The 20,042-nt window shown below is 44.6% G+C and overlaps 1 protein-coding gene across 1 annotated transcript in view; it reads right to left on the reverse strand.

Moving 5' to 3' along the window:
• PKDCC (protein kinase domain containing, cytoplasmic) overlaps positions 1-20,042 on the reverse strand; it is a 41,584-nt gene that overhangs the window by 14,176 nt on the left and 7,366 nt on the right. The window contains exons 2-5 of the mRNA XM_079968768.1: positions 8,582-8,704; positions 6,935-7,206; positions 4,008-4,087; positions 2,668-2,775 (exon numbers count right to left, since the gene is read on the reverse strand). Of these exons, the coding sequence (XP_079824894.1) occupies positions 2,668-2,775; positions 4,008-4,087; positions 6,935-7,206; positions 8,582-8,704 (583 nt within the window). The remainder of the gene's footprint in view (positions 1-2,667; positions 2,776-4,007; positions 4,088-6,934; positions 7,207-8,581; positions 8,705-20,042) is intronic.

A 20,042-nucleotide genomic window follows, 5' to 3' on the forward strand; every position in this document is an offset into this window, starting at 1 on the left:
TGGCTATAAGGAAGGCACCTCTCTTGGGGGACCCAGCTCAGAGATCAGGGATGGCAACAGCAGCTGACCAGAGGACTCCCAAGGAGAAAGAAGAGAAGAGGAGGCTGAGAGAACACTCTGCAAGGGAGGGTGTTCAAAAAGGGGCGAGGGGCTGCCAGCTCTGCAAGAAAGGGGTGACATAACTAGGCTCCTGAGCCCCACAGGGGTGCCGAAGAAAGAATGCAGTTGATCAAGGGAGCCGTGGACTCAAAAAGGTTGAAAACCACTGCTCTATGAGATCCAAAGAACATGAGCCTGCTGGATAGTCCCTCATCCTGTTCTCACAGTGACCACCCAGTTGGCTATGAGAATCCTGCAAGCAGGACCAGGATGCAACATCAGCAACAAACAGAAAAGTTTCCCCCATGCTTGGAAGCACATCTTCAAATACTGCCCATTAATATCAGGGAGATGAATTTTCCAAATGGAAGCAGTATTGGCATAGCCATTTTCTAAATAAATATACATAAAAGCTACTCAGAAGCCATTTTACTCCTGTTGATACTGTCAAGAGTAAATATGGGAATAAGCAAATTAAAGAACTGGGACCCTTGTTTCTAAAATTTGGAATATTTGTTTCTAGTTGTTGTGCCACCTATAAATATATTCAAAGGCAGGTAGTTTATATTTTGATCCACTAGCCCTCCCTGTTTACAGTCTTTTTTGTTTTGTTTGTTTCAGGGTTTATTGCAACCTGTATTTAAAAAACACCTGTAGAAGTATTCTTGAATTCAGCATCATTTTAAATAGCCCAGCATCCAGATAACAAACTTTCATAATGGGATGATTTACGATTAGGGAAAACACACATGACTATTAAAGTCTGCCCCCCCCCGCAACACACACACACACACACACACACACACACACACGCTTTGTTTCTGTGTCACTAAAGCGAAGTCCAAAGTAGAATATAATTTACGGCACTATAAAAAGTTTTACAACCAAAGCACAGTGAAAGCTTAAGACCCAAGTCCTTCTGTAACATGACCAAGATTTATCTTGTTAACATTTATTTATGGGAAAGCTCAGATTGACAAGAACTTTCATGAAGTTGCTTTTCCACTGACACTTTCCCTTACTAACTGGGCATGGGAAAAGGCTTTGGGAAACAGTTCAGGCTCAATCGCGAGGCTATTCTAAACATTTTTACCTATACATTGATGAAGAACCTTCAGTCCAGCAGCAGCAGAGGGCATTCGAGCGTTGAACAGGAAAGGCAGATTTGCTGCTGCCACTGAAATAGATGGGATAGCCTGCTTGATAACAGGTAGGATTCTGGGCCAGGGATGAAATGTGCAGATAATTAAAAACTATTGTGATTTAAAGCCCAGCCTCTTCTGGCGGTTTAGGGAGAACTATCGTAATGGTTTCTAAACAAAATGGATCTCAGCCAATGCCAAAGCAGATGTAATTGGATGCTAATAAGTTGCTGTTACATGAGTTCCCAAGGAATAAAACCTAAGTCTGACTAGATGTTACTCCAGCTGACTGTCAGTGTAGCTTAGCAGGTCAATGCACAGTTTCTGTTAGGGTGTTCTACAGAACCCTGTACTATTCTAATGATGCTGTTAAAACTGGATTCAGCAGACACTCCAGAATAATTCCCAGCATCCTGGCACTCTCCCAACAAAGGGTGGATTGTGTAGCTGAAATGCAATTGGGGTGGTTTCAACCCAACAACCAGGATTGGAACTACTCCCACAACAGTCCCCTCACTGAAATTTCTACTTTGTTCATCCCTCTGGTCCTTAGCCATACACAAAGCCTACCCATAGGGTGGTTGGGAGGTCATCTGACTACCTGGGATGCTACTGCTATACTTCTATAGTTCTGCTACCCATATGATAGCACCATACAACCAAGAGACCTCAAGCCGGGATAAAAAGACACAGACAGCTTGATGCTCGATCACCATTAGGAGTCTGAGACCCCAAATCCAATGACACCTTTACCAACCCCACCCCTGAGCTGTCAGTGAGCTACCAGAAGGTGTACTGGAAGAAGCAAAGATCACCAGTGTTGAAGCAATGATTCTTCCAACATCAACTTCGTTGGAATGGTCATGTTGTTTGGATGCCTGATTATTGTCTTCCAGAGCAACTACTCTATTCCGAACTTAAAAATGGAAAGCGTTTAAAGACTGTCTCAAGGCAAATCTAAAAAAATGTGGTATAAACACAGACAACTGGGAAACACTGGCCTGTGAGCGCTCCAGTTGGAGAACAGCCTTTATCAAAGGTGTCATGGACTTTGAAGACACTCATACTCAGGACGAAAGGGAGAAACAAGTGAGGCGGAAGGCATGTTTGGCAAACCCTCACCATGATCAACTCCTGCCCAGAAACCTATGTCCCCACTGTGAAAGGACGTGTGGATCCAGAACTGGTCTCCACAGTCACTTACGAACTCACTGTTAAGACTGTGTTCATAGAAGACAATCTTACTCGGCGACAAGTGATGGCCAAAGAAGAAGAAGCTCAAAAGGTGGCACTGCTTTGAATTCTCACCCTCCATCAAGACCCATGTGGGACCGCAACAAAACAATCAGGCCCCTACCCAGAAAGGCAGCATGCAGCCATCCTTAATCAAGACTAATTTGCTGCCCCACAGGGAGTGATACTTTACCTGACCGAGGTGTTCGTGTAGAATTCTGGAGATACATGCCACTCTTGTATAAATGCAAAACTCTTTCAAGCTGAGCAGCCGTTTCGTCTATTCCCCACTGAAGTTCTCCTATAAGAAGGGAAACAGCTTAGAGACAGAAAGAAACCTGGTGTACAGCAACAGCTAGGGAAGCTTTAGACAGGCGAGGTGTAGCTTCATCGTGGAGGCTAATAGGGGGCAAAATGACAGAAGTTGGGGCAATAGATGGGACAGCAAGGGAGAACAAATGAAACTATTATTAATGACACTTCTGTCTTTTTCCAAAGAGCAGCAAATGGGGGGCCCTAGCAGACTCTTCCTATGTTCTTAACGTTCCCCCCACTGCATTCCAGTTGCTGGGGGATGATAGACCTATCTACAGTCATACCTTGGGTTATAGCCGCTTCAGGTTGTGTTTTTTCGGGTTATGCACCTGCCAAAACCCGGAAGTACCGGAACGGGTTACTTCCGGGTTTCGGCTGTCGCGCATGCGCAGAAGCGCTGAATTGCAATCCGCGCGTGCACAGATGTGCCGCTGCGGGTTGCGAATGCTGCGGGTTGCAAATGTGCATCCCACACGGATCACGTTCACAACCCGAGCGTCCACTGTACAGTGGTACCTCTGGTTACGAACTTAATTCGTTCCGGAGGTCCGTTCTTAACCTGAAACCATTCTTAACCGGAGGTACCACTTTAGCTAATGGGGCCACTCCCCGTCACCGCCGCACGATTTCTGTTCTCATCCTGAGGTAAAGTTCTTAGCCCGAGGTACTACTTCTAGGTTAGCGGAGTCTGTTACCCGAAGTGTTTGTAACCCAAGGTGTTTGTAACCTGAGGTACCACTGTATTGCCTTCAAATCCTGCATCCGTACTTCTTGAACACAGGACCAGCCCTGATGGATCAGGCCAGTGGCCAAGCAGATGCCCAGGCCCACAAAGCAGGATCTGAGCGCCACAGTGCTCTCCCCCTTCTGTCATTTCCAGCAACTGGTATTCAGAAGCATTAATGCCTCCGACCAAGGAAAGCACAGCAATCATGGCTCATAGCCGCCCATGATAGCCTTATCCTCCACAAAGGCGTCTAATCCTCTTTTAAAGTCATCCAGGTTGGCGGCCATCACTGTGCTTCCTGTAGGAGCAAGATTCATCTTCTCTGTTTCTTCTCTGTCCTAGATCTTCTAGTGCTCAGCTTCATAGGATGCGCATGAATTCTAATGTTCTGACGGAGGAAGAGCGTCGGATTGGCCACAGTGGGATGCAGGATGCTAGAGAGAAGGGAAGCTTTCAGTTTAATCCAGTGGAGATCATGACACGTTTCTTACCTGTAGCATTGACAATCGCATCGAGCAACGGCCTCAGGGATGAAGGGGCACTGTGCGGCAGAAGATAAGTAAAGAAAAACCTACAAAGAAGTGAAAGTTGTTAGTTTTGCGAGTTTAGTAACCGCAGGACATCATAAATGAATAATAAAATTCCAGTAATTTACAAGTCTCTGAGCCATGCAGGAAATAGAATCATATTCTATAATTAAATATAGAGCTGCGGCTATATTCACACAGCTGCTGGGTGAAGCATAGACAGAGCTGCTTTGGACAAGGCCACCTTGTAACTAACTACCTGTAAATACTTTATTAATGTAGAGATTTGAAGTAAAAACACACACACGCACACCATGAAGTTGATCTATTTGTAAAGCTGTCTGCCTCTGCTTGGACAAGGCTTTTTATTTATTTACGGACTGTAAGTTCAAAACGTCTTTCACATGTCCAATCCCAAAAAGCAACCAGCCAGATTGACATCAAACCACTAATATTTTTCAGTGCTTCCCGGCAAAAGTATGGCACATGTGACACAATTTATGTAAGACGCAGAATTCAGTCGACAGAATTTGGTTTATAACTCTAATTCACATTGTTGGAATTTGAGTTACAATGCCTCATAATAGGTTTTTTTTTCCCCTTCTCTCTTTTTTAAATGAGCCTATTTTCATTAGTGGCTCTGCATAATTTGCTACACAAAGGCTCCAAAGTCAGGCAATAACCTTATTTGGACCAATCAAAATGTCACTAAGTAGCAATTAAACTTTTTTGAGTTGTCTAGAATTTTTCTGGAGGCTTGATGTTAATCAAACTTGTGGGTTGAATGGGAGAAGTTGAGCAATATTTGTAAGCTGAAAGTCTGGAGCTTATAATAGTCTCAAGATGGGGTGCAGGTAATGTTAAGCAGAATCAACTAGACTCCAAAAGAAGAATGGATCAAAAACCTTTGGAATATACAGAAATGGCAAAACTTACCGGAAAACTAAATTTTTTAAACCACAATGGCATGATTTATCAAGGGATATGAAATTTGAATTTCTTCTGCCAATCCCATACTACCATTGCAGTCTATCAAGTCTCTTTTTCAGAGTGACTTTTAACAAGATGGACAGTATAAACAGACCCATGAGACGTAAATTATTGTGTCATGGGCAGATTGGTAACATAAATAGGACATTTCAATGGATGCTGCCCTGTCCCTACGCCTGTCCTAAAAAGTAAGAAATAACATTTTCTCTGCATGCATAGATCCTGCTGTCAGTTATATAAAAAAGTCGCTCACACCTGGGGGAGAAAATAAAAACACTTGCTGCATGTGTGTTAAATGAAGTCATAGGAAAGAATTAATATAAGATTTGTTGGTTTGCAAATAGAATACGGAGCTGAGTTCAAGTTAAAAGTCCTTCTCGGCTCTGATGAGTGGTTTTGTATGAGCCACACTATAAAGTTGCTTTATTTTATAGGGTCCCCAGGCAGACTGCCACTGAAGGGACTGACCAGACCTAGACATGCTTAGCTTCAGTAGATTGCTACATCGCATGCCTTCAAACCATGCCTTGAGAACATGAAGACACATGGGGAGTAAACATAGAATCCTGATCACCAAATGAACCATAGAGAGTCAAGGCCAAACTACATTTTGCACTGCTCACACTTTAAAATAAAATGCTTTTTAAAAAAATATTTTCAAGAAAAATCAGCTGCAGGGCTCATGTCTAGAACATGGACCCAATTGCTCACTGCTGAAAATCACCCAGTTGCTACTCCCCTCCCCTGCAAAATGTACTCTTTGTGGCAAACTTCACCTTCAGAAGCAAAAAGCTATGGGGGGATTTTTTTCAGCAAGACTCTGTTGCTGTTTCCTACTTCAAGTTGGGAGTATGTTGCAGATCAGGGCCCTGCAGCTGATTTTTCTTCAAAACAAACATCTTGAGCGTGTTTTTGGAGAAAGTGTGAGTAATGTAACACTTTAAATTTAGCATTTATTTGGCCTTCAGAGCCAGACTGTGTTTGCTGCGCGTCTTTAAAGACATCCCTTCCAAATGTGGTCCTTCTGGATAATCAAGAAGAAAATAAGTTGTGAGGAAGTTACACCCCCTGTCCTAATTTCATGCAGCCCACCAGACACTGTGGGGCTCTCCAGACCCCTCTTTTTTCAGGGTCTCTTTCTCGTTTGTATTCTGTGTGAGCAGAGGCACAGAGTTTCATGTGAAATGAGGCAGAGCTTGTCACCTGTGCATGTGACATCACGTGTGTCGGGAGAAGGCCACAAGGCCCACCATCATTTCTGTGACCAGGCCCTCAAGATTCGGGGGGGGGGGGCTCAGTCTGCATACTTTGGATGGTTGAGCTGTCGTCAACCCCATAGAATTGGTGCCTATGTGTGTAAGAAAGTAGGTGAGAAAGTGGGGAGACCGAGAAGGGAATATGATTGCTCCATAGTGAGTCAGATAGTGAGCCCAGGGTGCAACATTACCCTGGAGACGGATGAAGCTGGAATGGACAGGATGGTGGAAGGTGGCACAGAGGGTGAGAGATGAGATAGCACAGAAAAAGAGGGGATGCACTAGGCCTTCCTGCCCACTTTGGGATCTGGTGTTGCTCACTGTCAGCATGCAGGCCCTAAGGCAAGAGTGGGGAACCTTGGTCCTCCAGGTGTTGCTCAGCTATAGCTCCCCATCAACCCTAACAAACACAGTCAATGGGCAGGGATGATGGGAGTTGTTGTTCAGAAACAACTGGAGGGCCACACAGGGAATGTAGCCTATGGTAGGGTTCCCCACTCCTGAAATAAAGCCATCTCTAACATTCGGAAGGGCTCTGGAGGTGGATCCCAACACTCCCAAGGAAATGTGAACCTTAACAGGGGGAAACCAAAGGTTTCCCACTCCTGACAGCCCATAGCCCTTCATTTCCAGCTGCTTCAATACCTGTAGGCATTGTAAAGATTCCTCTTCTCATTCATACTTTGGCATTTGCCCTCAGGAGAACAAGGCAGGCTGAAGTTTCTTGCCGGGAACTCCATGAAACAGTCCCTGCTGCTCGTGCAGGAGGCCTCCTCGATGCTGGCGTCATCCAGATCCGTCACCTTGAGCTCTCCGTCCACAATCACAAACTGCCGGGGTCGGAAATCCAAGAGAGTCACGGAGCCAAGGGGAGAGTGGGCCAGATAATGCAGAAGCTGAACTAAGCTGAAGCAGATCTGAAACAACAAGAGCCACGTTGTCACGCCTGGCTTCCCTAACAAGGCCGTCCTAGAAGGATCTGCTTATTGTTGCAGAGCATGAAAAAAATAAAAAAGACAACAGCCCTTTCATCATTAGAAACAGATTGGGTGGTTACAAGAGCCAAGTGCACACTCCATCAATTCCCCTGGTCTTCAGCACAAAAGTTTGTCCCCTTAGATGTCCCAGAGGGAAATGTAGGCTTATCACATAGGTGCACACATTAATCTTTGGAAAGTCAACACACCACTGCAAGACCCATTGCAAATCCCATCTCTGGCTTGGCTTACTGGAGGAGTGAAGAGCCAGTCGTGCTCCGTATATCGTTGGACTACAGCTCCCATCATCCCTGACCACTGGTCATCGTAGCTGGGGCTGATGACCACTGGTCATCGTAGCTGGGGCTGATGAGGGGCTGGGGACCCCAGCAGCATCTGTAGGGCTAGAGCAAGGTTTCCCAAACTTGAGTCACCAGCTGTATTTGGATTACAGTGCCCACCATCCCTGACCTGCTAGCTAAGGATGATGGGAGTTGTAGTCCTAAAGCAGCAGGAGACCCAAGTTTGGGAAACCCTGGGTTTGAGCTTTGGAGGCAACCAGAAGCATCATCAGGAGACAGCATCCTCAGGCAGCTAGTGGGGCTTCATGTGGCCCCCTTGCTGAGCTGACATTTGCCCTCGACCCTCTACATCAGGTGGCTAGGAGCTGCCACTAAAATTGCCCGCAACACAGCATCACCCAAGGGCAGGGGAAGCCAAAAGAGTACCCTTCAGATGTTTTCAACTACAGTGCACCAGAGACAGCATGGTCAACGGTCAGGAAACATGGGAACTGGAGTCCTCAACATCTGGAACACACCACTGCGGCAGTTCAAAGTTGCTTCATGCTGATCACAGTGCTGCCGCTTGCCTTTGTCACATAAGCCCACCACAGACCACCGATATAGGAGAGGGCCCAGCAGAGTTAGTGCTGCCACTTCACCCAACCAGCTGCTTTTGAGATGGTTTTGAGACAGCAGGTGTGATCCTCAGAGCTGGCCCTACCGTTGGTCAAAGTGAGACAACTGCCTCAGGCGGCCAATGCAAGGGGGAAGGGGGCAAGTGGCCTCCTAAGGCCAGTTTCCCTCTGTTGGAAGACACAGCTCTGTATGCTTCATGGTCTGTCCCAGCCACCCAAAACTATCATGCTGCCTCAGGTGCAGTGATGTTATCCTACCACAGGGGGCAAAGTAAGATTCAGCTGCCAGCTGTCTTGCACTGGTCCTGGGGACCCTGCTCCATTCTGCACACATATTCTGAAACCTCCACCAATGGTTAATGCCTCTTCAAATTGCAGCTTTGAAACTTTACTTACGCGAAACCTGTCCTCCCAGGAAATTTGTAAAAGCTGGATCATCTCCAGGGGTGAGCCCAGTTCTGTGATGGCAGTCAGGGTGTCTGCGATGTCATTGCTGTCTTGGTAACAATATCCGTGAAGCTGCAAATGCGGGTGGGGGAAAGGAGGCATTAGTACATTATTTGAACGTATGAATGCTTTTTAAAAAATATATATATCATCAGTGCATTGAACTCCCCCTCTAATGTGTATTAGAGACTAAGAGGCACTCACCTGACAGTATGATTCTTTTGGTATACTTCAGTTTAGTCAGAAGGAAGAGGGGTTGTTTGTTTAAATCTGCTGCTACCCAAAAGCTCCCACCCCCCGCAAGCAGAAAGCTAGTATCTCAAGGAGGATGGAGTGAAGGCTTAATTTTAAGTGCTTAGATGCAGGGAGGTTTTTTACAGGCGGAAGATAAGCACCATCAGCTTACAGACTCCATCTAGAGGGGAGACCTTTCCACATGTTAGGCGCTACCCAGCACATTAGCTCAGAGCCTTCAGCCTCCAGATGTTTTGGGCTACAACTCTCAATCAGCTGTGCTGTCTGCAACTGATGGGAGTTGTAGTCCCAAACGTCTGGAAGGTAAAGGTTGGGGAAGGCTGGACTACATCAATGAATCCCACCCCCCAAATGCAGCTTGACAGACAAGTCACAAAATTTATTGATTGATATATTTTTAGAAAATAAACTAAAGAAAATAAACACTGAACTAAAACCTGTGCTGTGTTCATGCACTGTTATAATACAGGAGGAAAAAATCTTCAACAGCAAATAATTTATAAAGGATTCCCCTTAGAACAGTAGTGTTTTGCTTATTTTTTTCTTTCCAAACAGCATGTCCAAGGGTTTGTTCGGAAGCGTATTTGAAATTCCTCAATGAAAAGATCAACATTTATTTTCTAAAAATGGTTATATCCTACCTTTTCAAAAGTTAGGTCCTTGGTACCGTTTGCCAACATAATATGAAACAAGTGGGACCCGCAACAACATTTTGCAGTGTGCAGGGCTTCCTGTTCAGTCCAGCCCACCCACCCCCCTCCTTGGTTTCCTATGCACCCCTCAACATTCAGAAAGCATTCTGGGACCACTGAACATGCTCAGGTCCCACTGAGCTGTTGTGGGGGGGGGTCCCCTCCCCCCATAAACCTCATGATTTTGCCAAGCCTGGCAATACCTCTCTCTTGTGCAGGGCATGGGGGATATTGATTCCAACATGGGACCCACGGGAGCAGCCATTTTAAAAAAATTACTGAAAGTGAGGAGTCAGAATCGGCCCATGTATAAGCCACCCCTAATTTAGATATTTCAATGCAGTCTGGCCTATTTACAATCCTGAGCAATTACACAGTACTGGAGGGCAGTAGAACCAGGGAGAAGCTGCCACAATCTTTCCTTCTGTCACAGCAAGAGAATTTTACCATGCAATGCTATACAAAGGGGTTTTTTGGTTGTGTCCCCCTCTTTTTTATTGCCCTACCTACTTTTACACTTTGGCCACACACATATTGACACACAGCCCTTTTGGGGACAGATCAAGCTTCAAGGTGGCACCCAGTCTGAAAAAATGGTTAGCCACCCCTGCTATAGAAATCTTACTCAGAATCAAATGTTTCCAGTGGAACTTATTCCCAGGTAAGTCTTGCTGCTGCTTTAAAATGTGCGAATGAACGTTCAGCTTTGACTCTTGCAACCCCATGCCAGAGATCTGTCATTGTCTGGGGAAACCAAGCCTTTCAAAAAATGTATGGTTGTATGAAGTAATTACTCCTTGTCTGAAATAAGTGCCTTTGTACATCAAAACACTGCTTTTAGGAAAGGGAGCATCAGACAAATGGGAATGTTAAAAGCGGGGGGGGGGGGGGGGAGGAAACTGAAACCAGCAATAGACACTTTGGCATCAGATCTGTACTTGTGGCAGTTTTCTTACACCTTAATTTTTGGGGCAGAGAACTGGGAAGGGAGCGTTAGGCCAAGCAAGCTGGAAAGAAGCAAAAGTCAAACAGAAGCAGGAGGCAGCTGGCCTTTCAGGTGGGGAAAAAGAAGAACATCAGCAGTGGGAAGTGTGTTGAGGAATTGCCTGGAGTCCACCAAGACAAACTAAAAGTGATGCCAATTCTGGGATGGAGGCCTACATATAACAGCATGAAGATTAGCCATTAATTCCAGTGGTTCCTACCAGTAGCAGTTTTCAATGCCAAACGCTACTTGTTACAACAATGTGAAGAAGGCAAAATCCTTTGGAACTGTGCACCATTTGCAGTGACCCCATACCCCAGATTGTCAACCTTTGTTCTGGAGGGGGCTGCATTTTGTTGGGCATACTCTGCCAAGGGCCAAATTCCAGGGGGTGAAGCTTGCAAACCTGCATCTCGCTCGCTCACTATCCCCCTTATTAATTTAATTATTATTGCATGTATATTCCCCCACCCTTTCCTTCAATGAGCTCAAGGTGGAATACGCAGTTCTTTACCCCTCCTCATTTTACCCTCACACAACAACCCTGTGAGGTAGGTTAGGCTGAGTGAGCTTCATGGCTGAGTGGGGGTTCAAACTCTGGCCTCTCAACCTCACTTTAACCACCATAGGTCTCCTTTCCACCTCTTTCTGTTGCATCCAATTCAGGGCTTCTCCCACCCATCTAATTCTTCCTTGGGCACATCCAAGCAGTGTGTATCTGCCACATTTTACCACTGCACCACTAGCCAGGCCTTTTCTGCTCCTTCAGATTTCCTTTGGAGGTGGGAGAGAACAACAAATTACGGTGACGAGAATGAACCCTTTTTCAGACGCGCCCCCTGCCCAAACAGAAGCCAAAGGTCAGACAGGACACAAAACCCGACATGTTTGAAACACAAAATAAAAGACCCCTGGTAAGCTGTCGTCAATGGGTAGAGATAGACAAACAGAAAACCCTTTCTGGCTTAAGTGAGATTTCCAAAGCTGGATTTGTTGAAAAGAACACATGCCAAGAAAAGGCCTTAGCAAAAGTGTTGCTTTTCTATGCCCAGAGAGGAGGAGGAGGAGGGAGGGACAAAATGTTCCAAAAAGAGAAACAGTTAAAAGCCAGCTTCTATGTAGCAAGGATGATGCAAGTCCAGAATAATTCACAGAAAGGCATTTTTCCTATAATCCAACCCGGCACTGCATGGAGGTGTTCTGTTCTACTTACCGCCTCTGACCACTCTCCCTCGCTGCGCCAAATGCCTGGAATTCCCCTATGCCTCTCTTCTCTCTCTCTTCCAAACCAACCTTAAAGCCTGCTACATCCAAAAATGCTTTGACTTAACCCCTCAGCTTTCTTCCCCCAAACAAAACAAACCCCGAGACTGGGACCTGGGAGACTCAGGGTTCGAATCCCCACTCTGCCATGAAGCTCACTGTGAGAGCCAGTCCCTGCCTCTCAGCCTCACCTGCCTCACATGGTTGCTGTGGGGATTAAATGAGGAGGGGGAGAGCCATCTATGCCACCTTGAGCTCCTTTCATAAAAACACAATAAATACTCAGAGTAGACATGACTTAAGCTAAATTCACTAATTTCAATATTCAGTATATCTGAAGGAGCATCTCCACCCCCATCGTTCTGCCTGGACGCTGAGGTCCAGCACTGAGGGCCTTCTGGCGGTTCCCTCACTGCTAGAAGCCAAGTTACAGGGAACCAAGCAGAGGGCCTTCTCGGTAGTGGCACCCACCCTGTGGAACGCCCTCCCACCAGATCTCAAAAAGAACAACTACTACCAGACTTTTAGAAGACATCTGAAGGCAGTCTTGTTTAGGGAAGCTTTTAATGTTTGATGTATTACGGTATTTTAATATTTTTTTGGAAGCCGCCCAGAGTGGCTGAGGAAGCCCAGCCAGATAGGTGGGGTATAAATAATAAATTATTTATCATCATCATCATCATCATCATCATCATCATCAATGGGCCTACTTAGAGAGATACCCCCACCCCAATAATTTGTTTACTTATACTAATTTTAAATGTTTCCCAGATTTTATCTGCATGTGTTTTCGTTACTATATACAGTTACATCAATGGTTTTGTGTGTATTTTAGCTGTGTTTCCTGACAGTTCAGTTGTGTACACAGCTTAGACAGTTTTGATCAAGTGGTCAAAAAAATCTTGCTAAATGAAAATAAATACACAGAGTGTAAATTTCAATGGTGAACGCCTGCCTTTTGCTTACGTTACTATGGAAGCGTCATTTATTCCAGTGGCACTTTGTAAAATAATAATGGAACTAGGGAGTATGACAAATTCCAGAGGGAGGGGAGGAACCACTATGAATCTGCCCTGCCCCATAATGCTGAGCCCCAGTTCTCCTCCGGATTGGTTCACAACCTGAGCCCCAGAAGGACACCTTGGCTGTCTGTGCCTGGGCACTGCCCGCCTGCCTGCTTAGCCTGGCTGCAATACCAGTGACAGCCCCAACGTAAGAACATAAAAATAGCCAATGGCCCATCTAGGCCAGCATCCTGTTCTCACAGTGGCCAACCAGATGCCTGTGGGAAACTCGCAAGCAGGATTCAAGCAGAAGAGCCCTCTCCCTTCCTGTGGAATACCAGCAACTGTTATTCAGAAGCATTACTGTCTCTGACCATGGAAGCAGAGAACAGCCATTCAAGTTGCTGGCTCTTGTGGGTGGGAGTTCCATAGTCTAACAATGTGCTGTGTGAAGGAAGTCTTCTCTCTTATCTGTCCTGAATCTTCCAACAATCACTACCTGGACTGGAGATGCCAGAGAATGCAAAGCAGATGCTCCAACACTGAGCCACAGCCCTTCCGAATGTTTGAATAAAGGGCTTAGCAAATGCCACTGAAAAAATCTTCTATTACTCCACTTCACATACTCCAGCACTGAGCCATGCTGGCTCACCCTGAGAGGCAGCCAAGTTATGAAAGATGCAAGGATGTTGTTAGGGAAGAATGAGAACATTTGGCCTGACTCGGCCTTTCAGATCACTTACTTTATTTGGATAATTATCTGCTACTTTTCCAAGAGGGAATCAAACTAAAAAGGTTGCTTAAAATAAAAATAAGTTGTTGGGTTGTTTAAAAAAAGATCACAAGAAAGGAAAGCTAACAAAGAGCTGTTAAACAGCATCACATTAACTGTAGTCAACAGCAGCAGATGAAAAGCCTATAAGACATGTTGCTATTTGTCAAGATTTTCTCCCTGCTGTTCCATCCTCTGGAAATCAAGAAGCATTAAAAAATAATAATAACTGCATCAAATGTTCTTAACACAATGCTTTCGGAAATTGCATCTTGAATCATACACAGGTTTGCCACAAATACATACACACAAAGGCACACTCCCCACCAAAAAAAGATAATCACAACTTCAAATGATGCCCCTGAAAAAAAAATCCCCAAATCCACAGCTGGGCAACATCTTTCTGTGTCACCTGATAGCAGTGGCTGCTGTTTGGTTGGTCTTAATAAAAGTCATCACTCAAGCTGTGGATTTTTATTTGAGTTCTTCTCTAAAAGATCAACACCTTTGCTTTTTGTGTGCCCTGGAAAATATGCTATTTTCATGACAAGCAATACCATGAGGAGGTATATTAAAATAAACTAAAAATCTATTTCATTTATGAATTGCTTCCCAAGAAGCTTTTCAAATTTATATAATTTCGTAAAATTTATGTGCTGCTTAATTGTTTTTTTAAAAAAAAAAAAGCTTCAAAGCAGTTCACAAGAAGAATAAAACACAAGGATGAAATCATCAGTAAAAAAAATAGTTGAAAATATCTATTTAAAACATAATTTAAACCAACAATAAACAATACACACACACAAAAAAAAAAAACCACCTGCTGGCATTCTACATATCTTGCCAAAATGAAAATGGTTTTTGCAGGTGCCAGAAACAGTACAGTGAAGGCGCTTGACTGATGTCAATAGGCAGGGAGTTCCAAAGTTGCCACACTAAAAGACTCAGTTCTTACAAATGTGGAATGAGTGTGATGTAGCAGTTGTAACAGCATCAGTTCTACAGACTGAAGCGGTCAAGTGGGCATCTGTGGGGTAAGGATGCAGTTAACAAATTACAACGCCCAGAAATCTTTGGGGGAAGAAACCATGTCATTTTATAGCGGTATTCTACTGCTTTAAATGTGTAGCGTAGACAAGATCAAAGCGAAAGTGCGAAGAATTCAGAGTTAGGAATCCCTGGCTCTCCTTGCATAACTTCCTACAGTGCTCCGTGTTCCCGGGCTGGCGAAATGGAATGACTCTTCAGCCAGCTCTTTAGACGCACCCTTGACATCATCGGCCTGTTCCGACATAAAACTGCCTTCTGTTGCAAACCTCAGTTGTTTCGAAAGGGTACTGAAATTAGTCACAACGGGTCCAAGAACAGGCCTTTTGTGGTGAGGATTTTGAAGAAAAAGCAGATGAGGGTTGTCACCCGCTCCTATTAAAGAAACAGCAAACTGGAACAGACCCCTTAGGGAGTGATTTACATGAGACGAATAATAGAGGGTGTCGAAAGATGCAACTTGATAAATTGGGCTGCATTTATTTTGAGAAAGGGCAGTTTGGAAAGCAAGGGAGGTGGGGCCTTTTATTCAACATTATCGAGCACATTTTTACCTGCTTCCTCTTAAAAACTGCACTACTTCGCCTTCCCCAATTTCCCCCTAAGAATTTGCAGTCCAGCCCTTTCAGAGCAGAGACCTCCGGCACTCGTCTAATAATGACACGGATAGTTATGGCTGGTTTGCAATTGTATCAGCTCTGGGCTTCCAACGGCAGCAGAGTTCTTGCTAACAGATCCTTTCCTCACTCTTAAAGGCTCAGGATAACATCTGGGCCTTTGGGGAAGCATTCTCGCAATAAAGAAGCACTTTGTGTAATTCATCTTTCCACGCCAAGCTGCATCTGTCTTCTCCGTCAACCCACCTCCTGTCTCCCGCCAACCCCCTCCAGCAACCTTCCTTGGACCGTGATGGACTCCAGCAAATTGACAGGAGGTGGCATTGCTTTGACCTCACCACCTCGCTTCACCCTCCATCAAGAACCAACCAGGATAATAATAATAATAATTTTATTATTTATACCCCGCCCATCTGGCTGGATACATGCATCACCTTGAGATGTCTTGTCCACAGCAAGAAGACAACCAACCCCCAGTGAGAAATCTTCTTCTGGGGCCATCATGAGTCAGTGCAAAACAGCGAAGAAGAAGAAGAAGAAGAAGAAGAAGAAGAAGAAGAAGAAGAAGAAGAAGAAGAAGAGGCCTGCAGATGCTTCAGTGGTTAGTTATCACAGAAAATTTAACTCCATTATTACCTACTTTTAGCATCTTTGTTTCCTGCCTTTCCCCCAAGGAGGTCCAAGCAGAACATAGGGCATCAGCCCCCCCCCACCTCATTTTGTCCTCATGTAACCATAGGAGGTAAGATTAGGGTGGAGATTTATCCTCACCCTTCTTGAATGAGCAGAGATTTGAATCAGCATCTACTGGTCTGATAACTCTCAAATTCATGACATCACAAGGGGAGAGATAGTTTGATATCTAGTCTGTGGTTGGACTGGGCCCTATCTGTGTGACTTTACTGGCAAATCAGAAAAAACATTTATCGTATTTAATCAGTAGCTATTCTACTAATACAGGCATCCCCAAACTCAGCCCTCCAGCTGTTCTGGGACTACAACTCCCATCATCCCTAGCTAACAGGACCAGCGGTCAGGGATGACGGGAACTGTAGTCCATAACAGCTAAAGGGCCGTGTTTGGGGATGCCTGTACTAATATGGACCCCAAGGAGGCTTTCAGCAAAACAAAAAACCACCACACCAAAGAAACACATACAGACCAAAATTATCACATGTTAAAATGACTTTTTCCATTTTTTCCCATGGCCAGCAACATTCCAGATGTATGCATCTAGGATTGCCAAGTTCAGCCCCTAAAAGCTGGAAACAGATGAGTAGAAGCTCGTTTTTATCAACATACACTGAAGACTCACACACACCCCTCCAATAAAGTCTTCACTGCACGGTGGGGGGAAAATAAGAGAGCTGGTTGGACAGACCCCATTCCCAGGGAGCCTCTACCGGGTGAACAGAACCCTAAGAGAAATACACCACATTTCCAAAGTCCCTTGACGGTTACAATCAGCTTTCCTGCCAGTTGGCGCTAACATCAGAAGAATAATTGTTTGAGACGAGCTGTTTATGACCGGCTGAGCCCGCATGAGGCTTATAATTATGTTTGATTACAGTAAATCAAACATCGCTATTGTCTCTTTACAATCACAGCCATTGTTTGAAATTAACAGCTAAGTTACTGCAGTTACCAAGCAAAGGATTTCTCTGTCTTCTCCAGACTGGGAGGTGGTGGCAGGTACAGAGTCAATATATGAATATGCCTGCTGTTTTCCACAGTATTATATGGTAAAAATCCAGGACTTTGGTGATTCTTCCCCCTCCCCTCCCCACTTACAGGTCAGGAGAAAAGAGATAGACAGGCCATCAGCTGAGTTTGATGGAGGAGGGCTGCAAAGCAATTAGTGGGGCTTCTAAATCTTCAGATACAATAAGTCAGTGACCCAGATCCCCCCCTTTCTCAAATGCCCCTCATTATTAAATCAACCTTAATGAGACACTCTCCTCCGCTGCTCCTCCACCACCTCCCTTCATTCCAGAACAAACGACATTCTCATTTTGATCTGCACCTGCCCATCACAATGGCTGGCGGGGGTGCAACCACACTTGGTGGGAGATGTGGAGGAATTGAAATTGACAAGCAACTTGAAATGCCTCATAAGGCGTGTGTGTGTGTGTGTGTGTGCGCGCGCGCGCGCGCGCTTGCATACATACACACACACACACACGTTTTTGTTGTTCTTATTTAGAAGCAGTTGTTACTGCTGTTATTTAGAAAAAGTAGTTGTAAGGGGCCGAACCAGCTCATGTATTTTCTTTGCAAAGATGAGTTTTTTGGTACAGACAGGCCTTCCACAGCTGAACTCTCCCCCATATCCCTTCATCTTGTTCTCTGCGTTTCTTCTGATTTTCTCAATGTCCACGGGGCTGGGAGCAGCGCCCTTATAAGAAAAGGCATGGGCTTGTTTAGTTTCTGAAAAAAATAAGGCAAGTAAGCGGGGGACGTCACAGAGGCGTGATTCAACTGAATTATGTTTTTCTCCCTCATAATACTAGAACTCTGGCCATCCAATGTTGGAAAACCCAGGACAGACAAAACCAAAGCACTTCTTCACACAGAGCAAACTTAAGCCACAGGATCTGCTATCAACAAGGTGCAGGGATGTTGACAAACTCAAATTGCTTTAAAGGGTATTTGTAGATAAAATCGTGGAGGATAAAACGGTCAATGGCTAGCCTTAATCAATCATAGTTGTGATGGTTGTGGGTGACCTCTGGTGTCGGAGACGATATGCTTCTGAATACCCGTGGCCGGGAAGTGTAAGTGGGGAGGGTGCTCTTGCCCAATGGCATCTGATTGGCCACGGTGAGGAGAGGATGCTGGGGCTGGACAGGCCATTGGCCTGATCTGTTGGGGTTCTCCTTACATTCTCATTTGGCCCATCTGGACTCCTGAAGGTGAACACTTATTTATTTTATTTTATTTTATTTATTAATATATGTGTGCGCCTGTCAAAATTTAGTACACAGAAAAGGAAAATATGGTGGAATTCTTTCTTTTTGTAACTCACTAAAAAACCACGAGTCAGTTTCCTTACATGCTAGGGTCATCAATTCAACTAAAGGCATCCATGCTGATTCAAATTGCAATCGATCACTCAATTACATTTTCTTATAAATTAAACAGCTGCTCAGAAGCATTTGTGCATTCAGTCTATTTATATCCCATTAAATGCTTTAAGGGGAAAAAGGGGGGCACTTTATTTTTAGAATATGAACTAGCTATTATTACCTTTAAGAAAAAACCCCAAGAGTCAAAAACAGACATTTAGCTGCCTGTCTGCACCCCAGCTGAAAAACAAAAGTAGTTTGTCCATGTTTGCATAATGTGACGTTCTTATTTCTAGGCGCCAGGCAAAAATTATTCCTCTTTAACCAGGCCTTTGGTTGACTGACATCCTATGCCCTTTTAAAATGGGGGGAGGGTTGCAGGGGGGGTGTAATTGGGTTGTTTTGCTTTTATTTTGATAATGTATTTTGCTGTTTTATATTCTGATTTAATCCTGTGAACCACCCTGAGACCTGCGGGTATATGGTGCTATATAAAATTTAATAATAATAATAATAATAATAATAATTAAAATTTCTGCCTCCCCTCAACTGCTGCCATTCCCAGCTGGCAAAAGAGGAGCTTGGATTTAAAATAAATCCACTCTTCTGTGAAGAATCACAGAAAAAGTATTCAGCCAAACGTCAACCTAACGAAACTGCTCTTGAAGCCAGTCTAATCTCTGTCAGTAAGAGATTAGTTTTGGAGCTGGCACTGTGAGTCCCCAGCCCCAAGACATCCTAGTTTGTTCTTCCTGCAAATATAGACAGCCCATATATATTCAATGATGTACCTTGACAGGTGAGTGAACTCATGTGGATTATGGGGAGAGAAAGAACATCCTTGAGATACAAATGTCCCAGGATATGCAAGGCCTTCAAAGTTCAAACATGCACCTTGAATTGGGCCCAGGAGCAAACTGGTAGTTGTCATAGAACAGGATGAGTATCAGAAGGCATGCAGCAGTTTTCTGCACCAGGTAAGAAGGCTTCCAAGTCGCCTTCAAGGGCAGCCCCACAGAAACTGTGTTGCAGTAATCAAGCCTTGACCTTCCAGAGGCATGGGTCACCAATGGAGCAAGAGTTGTCACGTTCAGAAACAGTAAAAGCTTTCTAATGATCCAAAAATGGGGAAAGAGTGTCAACCTGCCACTGAATTTACTATAATATTTTCACTGAGCAGAGAAGGATGCCACGTGGATTTCAAAACTCATGTATGGGATTGTCTGGAGCCAGTACTGCTTGAAGGGAATTGAAAGGGTAAATAGTTTGTGTTGAGTGATCATATATATATATATATATATATATATATATATACACACACTCTGAGATTCCAAGCCACGAGTTCTGATTTCTGATTGGAGATTACAGGCTGCTCCAGAATAAGGGGCTATTTGTGGATAAATAGGCTAATTCACTAATGCTTTGGAGGCCCGTGGCAACCCGTCACTCACCGTAGATGGATGTGCTGCTGAGCTGGAGAGAAGAGCAGGAGAATGGGTGGTCTCCAGTGTATTCCCTGCACTCAAGGAAGCAGTAAAAGGAAAATGAGCTTCTGTTCTTGAAAGCTCTCTACACTTTCTCTGGACACTAAGAGCTTTGCTTTAGGAAGTTCGCCTAAACAGGTTGGGTTTATTTACAAAGGCTGTCCCCTCCTGTCAAAATTAAATCAGAAGTCAGAAGGGCCTGGGGTAGGGGTGCCAAGGGATGGAG

The sequence above is a fragment of the Podarcis cretensis genome, assembly GCF_951804945.1.
Source record: "Podarcis cretensis genome assembly, chromosome: 3".
In the NCBI taxonomy this organism is placed as follows: domain Eukaryota; kingdom Metazoa; phylum Chordata; class Lepidosauria; order Squamata; family Lacertidae; genus Podarcis; species Podarcis cretensis.